The sequence below is a fragment of the Synchiropus splendidus genome, chromosome 9 (assembly GCF_027744825.2).
Source record: "Synchiropus splendidus isolate RoL2022-P1 chromosome 9, RoL_Sspl_1.0, whole genome shotgun sequence".
Classification (NCBI taxonomy): Eukaryota; Metazoa; Chordata; class Actinopteri; order Syngnathiformes; family Callionymidae; genus Synchiropus; species Synchiropus splendidus.
In genome coordinates, this window is record NC_071342.1 from 22,592,280 (window position 1) to 22,601,279 (window position 9,000).

Genomic DNA, 9,000 nt, shown 5'->3' on the forward strand with positions numbered 1-9,000 from the left:
AATCACGAACCCCTTCAAATGGTTCCTGAGATGTTTGGGACATCAGAGCGTCAGCAGGAGGAGGATGAAAGTTGCGGACTGGAGTTAACACACACAAGTGGATTGGGTCTTTCCGTGGATCTCTACATGGAAAACTCAACACAATAAACAGAAGACACACAATGTTCAGTTGTTTTCTATATTTCTATTAATTAATGGCAAACACTTCAGTAACTTCAGAAGAATCAAACCTGCCGCCTCGTCCAAAATAAATAAAACCTGACCAGGAAAAGCAAGTGACAAGCTCCTTCCCAAATTCCTTACTTTCTGTACTCATAAACAGCCGTTAAAAAAGAGCCAGACAGGACAAGTGTCAGCGTCAAGTTGGTTTTCATTTTGAGTGATAATAATCAAGAAGATTCAAAGGGGTGGCTTAGGGGCCTCATGAGGCCCTGAGGGAACCTCAGGGTGTCCCCCAGCAGCAGAGACCAGCTACAAAAAGTAAAGCTGCATTTTAAAAATTCACACACAGGTGTGTCTTTGTTACTGCGTCCGGGAACATTTTTAATTCTTCTTTGCCGCGCTACTTGCGACAGCGTAGAACCAAGGAGATTATTCTAAGCATAGTGATGTCACCACAGGCCTCATGATTGACAGCTTTTTATGAGTTGTTTTTAAATCTGCTCATTGGCAGAATCCTCTCTCAAAACCCTGCTCATCTCTGGAGCAACGCTGCGAGCGAGGGCAGGCTGCTGGTTTTAATCCACGGCCTTCTATGACGGCACCTTGACTGAGAAGAACTTCATCCACTCTTCGGCGTGTGACGAGGTGGAGGGCTTTTGTTTGGCAGCTCTGAAGCTCCGACTGACAGCGCGGGGGAAGCCGCTCCAGCCTGAATGTAAATTATTGTTACTTACACGTTTAACCCAGCACCTACAGCCCCTCCTCGTCCTCCTCATGTTGGTACAGGAGGGGGGGCACAATCATGACATTATGTTGCCCTCTTTTGGAAGGTTGCTGCAACTGCAACTTCTCGCTCACCTCAGCATCAGCCACGAACAAGTGAGTGTGACAGGGAGGGAGGAGACAGAAGGAAATCATCAAGATCTCCTTTTAAAGTTAATTCACCACATTAACCCAAATACAAGCTACACTTCTATATTAACGTCGGAGCAGAGAATGTTTCGCAGCTAATTTAATGAACTCACTGAGCTTCAGACCTGCTGTGAAAAGTAGAATATTATCTTGATTTGTTAATACGATTATTTTCCTGGTCTCAATATTCCTCTACAACCTGTACCGCTGCTGAACTCCTCATCCCACTGAGATCAATTATATTTTTGATCTGTAAAGTGCTGTCGAGCATCTGCCATTAACATCCGGATATTTGGAACTGAGTCGTAAACCTCTCCATGAATTAATTTCAGAGGAAATGAAGATGGGGCGTTAAGAGTGTACAGCAGGACATTTAAGGGAGGGATTTTATCAGCCAGTCATTTTAACAAAATATCCTCAGAATTTATTGGGTGATAAATCAAGTTTTTTGCTAAAGATTTGCGTTCAGACGTCACATTTTTTTTCTATCTCAACATGAATTATCCAGAAGCTCAAAACATAAATGTAAATATCATAAACTGATTTAGCCATTAGCAGCGTGCCCTAATAGCTCCAGCTGGTTCTCATTTGAGGGACGATTAAAAATATTAATGACAGTTGTAGGTTATTTTACATCATATGGCTGACGGAGGTGTTGAGATTGTTTGAGGTGTCATCATGGGCTGCAACTGGCTCCGGGGCAGAACTCTGCACGAACTGAAGTGACAGACGGAGCTCATGAATGTTCCACGTTTCTTATGTTACAAATGTCAACATCAAAATGTGGTTGTGTTTTCAGACTAATTCTTCTCGTCTTTTCCTCCACAAGCACAAACTCGTCTGAGAAACACAATGCTCTAATGTCCAAGAATCAGGGTTCATGGAGCTAGTTTTGTAGCCACACATCCAAGCATCAACTGTCAACAGCAGGATCTATTTTCATTCCAACGGCTTGAACCACTCCGTGAGTTTCAGTCTAGTGTACAGACTTTGAAAACCACCAGCTCACCAGGCTTACACCAAGTGTCCGCAACCAAAGTTAGCATATTTGCTAACACGGATTCTACTTTTCGATCCATCACCAACTTTCGGGCCAGTTTTGAAAATCCAACTCTGCACAAACACACATTCATATCAGGTGCAACAAGTCCAAACCAGATTTCAATTTGGCATCCATGTTTAGCGCCATCACAAGTTAGCGACCAACAGTCGCAAAACCCGCGCAGCAATTTGATCAAAACGTTGAAGTTATACATGTATAAGTTGCATTATACATTGTATCTCCGGTCATTTGTTGCGGTTTTTTGTTTTCTAACCGTCAAACCTTTACCAAGAAGTTCTTTGTGTTGGACCAGACTTTCAACATGATGGTGAGTTTCGTGATGGACGTGTTTCAGGTCACGATCTTTGTCATCGTTGGATTAGTTTCTGTCCGTCAAGCTGTGTTTTTTGTCAAATTATTCCTGATGACAGACTTTGCGTAACATCCTTTTTTCAACTACAGTTGAGTGTTTTCAGGCGGCGGTCAGGCGGCGCTGCGATCGATGGCGGCGTATCGTTAGACATAAGCATAATAATTACTTGTGTTATTAATTCGGCCTTAATACCGGAGATAATACGCCGTGTAATTCTACCCTGTTGAGGGAAGAGAAAATAAGAAGATCACAAATGCATCTCTTATGGAAATCAATGGTGAAATGGATATTCCAATAAAGACCCCCTCACCCCCACCCCCGCCACCTCTCCTCCATGCATACACACCGATCATTTTCATCTGCAGAAAATAAAGAAATAAGTCCGACGTGCTCACACTGTCCGAGGCAAAACAATATGGATTTGTGTTGCCTGGCAAACAATTTTAATAAAAAGCTATTGATTGGGGATCGAGCGGCCAGCCTGTGGGCTCCAGCAGGGGACCCCGAGTGGCTCCAGATCATTAATGTCCTCAACTGCCGGCGTCACTGGCGCAAATTTGTTCAATAAGGCTCCGGCTGGCCTGCTGCAGGCTTTGATCGTGAGCGCTCAGGTTAGACGCACCAACGTGTCGCTTCTCTCTGTGAATATTACAATCTGACAAAACAGGCTGACGAATGGGCCGCAGTGTAATCACAGGAGGGGGGACTGCACACACACACACGCGCGCGCGTGTACACACCTGAATACAATTCTAGACACACACACGGGCACAAATCAAAAGACACGCACAAACACAATCTGCCATTCAAACATATTTGTGTCTCATCTAAAACCGCAGTAGAAAATCTATTTCAACATGAACTCTTTGTCTTCAGTGAGCCTTTGTCTTGTCTCCTGTGGCTTCCTTTATGAGTCCTCTCTTCTGTCAACTTTCTGATGCCATCAAGTATGGATATTATTTTGTCATGTTGTTTTATTGCTGTTTAATTCTGTCATTTACATGAGCGCCGTAGCTGTCGCTCCAGTGTCTGCTGGAGTCTATTCCAGACTGGCTTCTTGACTTTCATGTGGCTGACATTGTTTTCATCTGTGACAGTCCAGCGAAGGTTAAACAAAATCCAAAATCAATAGATGAAGTGGTGAAGATGATTTAAATGTACAATCATTACTATAGTGACTTAACCATTCCACTCTTTCTGGATCACAATTGTCTCCACACTAGAGCTGGTGATGGTGATCATCTAAAAGCCTTCTGGCGAGTCACACTTGCTTCTAAACAGACCTCGGGTTTATGGACACACTTGTCCTGCAGTAAAGTCTTAGCTCAGCCGAACAGACTCCTCCGACATGAGCCTTGCTGGAAGGGACAACAACGCAGAGTGCGTTTTCGGGGTGAGGGGGGGATCAATGCAGAATGTATTAGCTGCACTGCAGAGACCCACTTCAATAACAAAAGCATTGATCCTATAAAGCGGTTCTGGGCCTGGTACGCCGAAGGAGGACGCTCCGTTCTGACGGAGACTCGCAGCAGGTGATTCAGTTTTATTTATTATTAACTGCTGCTGGAACCTCCGGCTGCTGAAGTTGGCTGAAGAACAAAGCATCGATTCACTGTACTTCATTAGAGTACATTCTCATATCTAAAATCGAAAGCTGATTAAATAAAAATTGAGAGTGAAAAAGTAAATACTGGAAACAAAATGTTGAGTAACAAAAGTTAAAGTAAAGTTGACTTTAAAAAGGAGGGTGGTTGGAGGGGTAAAAAGAGAAGGCATGGGAAGAAATTGACATTAATAAAAAATACTCCAACAAATAGTCAGTAATATAAATATATGTCAAAAGAATCTTCAATAAAAAAAATGTCAGAACATGTAAAAGCTCATTGCAATGTTACTTAAGTTAAACATATAGCCAGATTAAAAAAACAGACTTTTTTCATGAAAAATAAATAAATAAAATGCAACGTAAGACACTCAAGTGAAGAACATACATGAACACAACTGACTGTGCAACAGTAAAAATTGTAGGAAAAGTCCAAAGGGGAAAAATGACTGAACAGAAATGGCCTAATGAATAAGATAATGAAATTGGATAAAAGTTTCAAAATAAATAAATAAATAACTTGACAGTCGCAAGAGGGTTGACTTTCCAGACAAACACACTATTATTACGGCGCTTTGATAATCAGTATTGCACGCTCTGTTGCATCAGCGCGTTCACCAAGACTCGGGAGGATCTTTTAAATGCATTCAAGTTTTTGAATTAACATTTATGTCCAGACGGAGCTCAGATCCACGATTTAGAGACCTGAATGTGAAGGAAGCAGACTGGAGGGAGGTTTGACTGCCATTTAGCCAATTTCTGTCAGTGTCTGGACTCTCTATTAGACAGAGGCGCTCAGTCAACCAGGTCAGACTCAGAGTAGATCCACAGCAGCATCAGGATGTTGCATGAATGTCATCCTACAGTGTGGAGGAGGCCCTGGGTCAGACCTTGATCTGGTCTGGACATCTTCACTTCAAGAGCTGACCTCATGACCTGACATCCGGTAAGAGAAAGAGGATGGAGGGATGGATGGAGACAGTAGAGACGGACCAATCGGGAGGGAGTATTTCCAGGCTTAGGAGGAGGACGGCTGTTTGCATGTTTTGTCTTTCCTGTTGCTAAACAGCCGCTGTTTTTATTTCTAACCTCAAACATGCCACAGCTCCGAACCTCCCACGGCGGGAGTCAGCAGCAGCGTGACGGTGAGGAGGGGATGCAAGATTTACCCGTCCGTCATTATTTTCCTCCATTTTGTGTCAAACTCTTAATCGCTGTTGTCAAAACAGGAGTCGCTGCGAAGTCTGGATTTCCATTAGTCACCACACACACGGATCTCAGCAGCGTGTCGCTCCACAGCTGTGGGAAGTCCTGTGCCAGCAGTAATAAAGCGTGAGGGCTGGAAATCTAACAAGCGCGCTTCACAGTACGCCTAACAAGCACACTTCACACACACTAATCAGCTGGAGTGGACCAGCCTCGCACTCTTTCTTCCCTCGCCCACGAGGAGACGCTTGAGACTGGAGACTGATCAGGAGCGGATCGATAGGAGAGATGATCTGCCATTGGCTGCGGGGACGATCGGCCAGTGACGGTGTGCCAGAGAGAGAAAGTAATAAATGTTGATATTGATTTGCACCAGTCCTCACACACTAAACACACGAGGATGGAGAGTCACGGCAGTGTTTAAATCAGACAGGGCAGTTTAAAAGCCTGTTGATACAGGATTAGGCCGCTGAAATGTAATGATGTAAAATACATTTATTAATAATTAATATGCATATAAAAGACACCAAAACACAAGACGCAATCAAAAACATTCTATGCTAAAAAAAAAAAAAACATAACTATAAACGTCAGATAGATAGATCCATCAATCAACACATAGATCAGATAGCATTAATTATTATTAAAAGAAATGTAAGTAATAATAGAGTAAAATATCAAAATTACATATGTAGAAATATACCATTCTATTGAAAACACATTCATTATAGATGTGGAAAAATGTTGCAAGAAAGGAATAATTACTGTTGTTTGGAAGAAATGTTGAATAATTTGTTGTCACAAATTTTTAAATAAAAAAAAAAAAAGACTCATCTCATTCAATTAAAGGATGGTCTTAAAATGAAGATTATTGCATGGCAACAAAGGAACAAAATCAAAATAGCATGAATCGAAGGCAGAAATGTTCAGAAATCAGGTTAGAATACCAGAATGTCAGAAGTCAGAGTATTTCAATATTAAAACAATAAAAATAAGAGTTCCAGTTGTTTAATCATCTCGTCTGTGATAAAATACTAACATATAAAATTGTCATATTAAAATCCACGTGAGCATTTTTGTCACAGCTTCCCTCAAAATGCTTAAAATGTGGTTGTTTTAAATTTATTAATATCATTAATAAATGACATACTATTGAGTTATGTTGAATTGCTGTAAAGTAAAGATAAACCAGGTACGTGTACATACACACACACACACACACACACATACACATACACACACACACACACATACACATACACACACACACCTCCGCAGCACATTTCTTCATGTCCTTATTTCAGCTGCTCAGCCGAGTGAATAAATCTGATTGTCTATTGACTATTTTCATAATTTGACCTTGTTATTGTCATAAAATCTTGCACCGTAGTTAAGAAATGTCATTCGATTTCCACCATCAGACTCCAAGCAGTATCCACTTTTTTTTTACCAGAAAACAACTGATGTGCAAAATCACTTCATTTTTGAAGAACATTTTAGGACCCTGAATTTGGTTTTGAGGGCGATTACACAAAGATTGAAATCCAAATAAAGAGCTGACAACAGTGCCGAAACAGAATCTCCAGCTCATTTGCATCAACCTCGAGAGCAAGACAATCGCTGAGATCCACAGCAGAGCAAAGACAAGCCATGAAAGGCTCCTCGGACAAGACACAAGCGAGAGAGGAGGAGAGAGAGAGAGCGAGGGGGAGGGAGAGGGAGGCAGGGTGCAGGACCCACACCACTTCCAGCCAATTGCATTCCAGAGAAGTGACCACGGCCAGCGATGAACTGAGCGCCACAGAGCAGTCCTCCGCCAGACAGAGCAAGGGGAGACAAGCACACAGACTGAGAGAGCTCACCGCTTCGACCACGCCGTCCTCTGAAGCCACCATGTGACACCCTTCTTTCTAAAACGCAACTGGAACAGCGTTACAGCCGGCCGCCGCCTGTTTCATCTCCAGACTGAAGCACGGAGAGAAAAAGAGGGAGGTGCTGCTCCACTGCCGCCAGCAGAATCCCTAAATTCTTCCATTCTCCACAAAGAACAAAAAAAGAGCCCTTACCGGCACAGTCGTGGCCGAGACCCCCCAGATGTTCCTCCAGCAGCGGCAGAGGTTCCCCCTCTTTTGTTTGTGCCTCGCCGGCTTTCTCCATTTGCATCGGCAGGTGGATGACAAAAACATCAATCTCCGGCTGCACATTGTTTCTGACACACTCCCCTCACAGCTCTGCAGCTCGCGCTGCAAACAAACAGCAGCTGAAGAAGGGAAAGAAAGTAAAGCTGAGAGTGAAGTTTACAGACTCGTTCATCTATTTCACCAGCTGAAGAGCCTCACACATGACAGACACACCAGTCAATGCTCATTTCTCATTAGGACACAGCGCTGAAAGAAAGTGAATGAAAATCTTTTTTAAAAAACATTAGATTTAGGTAAGAAGCTGAGGGTCTGGTGTGATCAAACCTCTGATTTCAGGTTTGAAACATGTTGTTTATCACACCAAAAACTTTCAGATCATCAATCAAATAGATGCAGGTTTTAATTCATTAAGAAAGAAAAACAAACCTTCAGCTGTTCTCAAAACACCTGAGCAAGAAGAGCCACCATGGCATCATGGCGAGAGCCAAAGAAATGTGAAAGACAGTGATTGAGACCTGTCATTCTAAAAGGGTTCCAAAGCCAGTGGACTTCAGTGACAGCCATTATCCTCAGATGATAACAGGTCTTATCAGATGTCATCTAACATGAAAGACAAAACGTCTACAGTTATATTTCAATTAATTTAATTGCAAGATACCATAATACTGAACCTATGACAACGGACTCCAACTTAATACCAAGACTACAACTGCTTCAACTTCATCTGCAATACACGTCTTAGAAGAAGTTCTCAGATCATCTCAGATCATGAGTGGACACTCCGACGTGCAAGTGCATCTCAGTCACATGACCCAGCGAAACGGCAACACAAAGTTTGGGGAATTAAACTGTACACAGAATGATAATTTAGTGTGGTTTTTTTCATCACTCTGGCAGTTCAATTCCATCCCTCATGTGCTGCAGTTTGAGGCAACTATTGGACCAAACCTTTGACCTTTCAGTGAGATGTTTGTATGTTCTCTCTGTGCTTGAATTTCCACAGAAGATAGACCTAATTTCTCCCACAATGTAAAACCTCAGTAGTACCTTCAGTGCAGGACAAACAAACCAGTGTAAACAGGCATCCTCGGGCGGAGTCTGGTCTTTTACCTTCTGAGTCTCCTTCCAGACGACCAGCGTCATGAGGACGTCCCTGCCTTTGCCACGTGACCTCAGCCTCCTCAGCTGGTGAACAGGTGTCTCTGGTGACAGATCATTCCAGTTTGTTAGTGAAGAGCCAGTAATTTGATTCCACAATACCAACGTTCAGACACTCTGGTTTCCTCTCGCTGTCTGAAAACATACTGAGGTGGATTTCATTGTCTGTAGAAGTGTGTGTGTGGGCGCTTTGGCTGCAATTTAATAGTAACTGTTCATTTAACCATTGAGATATTGTTGTTTTAAAAATGAGAGTTTAGCCTTGCAGTTCTCAAAAGGTGAGTTCTTGTGAGGTTCTAAAACCCCTGTTGAGTGCCCTTGATACAAACCCGAGTATGACGATTCAGTCTCGAAGTCAATCTCTCTCGCTGACGTTTCAGCTTCAGTGGAGGTTTTGATTTAT

The 9,000-nt window shown here is 42.6% G+C and overlaps 1 protein-coding gene across 1 annotated transcript in view; it reads right to left on the reverse strand.

The window, feature by feature from the left end:
- The window catches only part of LOC128764629 (uncharacterized), a 43,463-nt gene that overhangs the window by 33,897 nt on the left and 566 nt on the right, over positions 1 to 9,000 (reverse strand). Inside the window, exons 2-4 of the mRNA XM_053874535.1 lie at positions 8,550 to 8,639; positions 7,955 to 8,039; positions 7,365 to 7,558 (exon numbers count right to left, since the gene is read on the reverse strand). Of these exons, the coding sequence (XP_053730510.1) occupies positions 7,365 to 7,558; positions 7,955 to 8,039; positions 8,550 to 8,639 (369 nt within the window). The remainder of the gene's footprint in view (positions 1 to 7,364; positions 7,559 to 7,954; positions 8,040 to 8,549; positions 8,640 to 9,000) is intronic.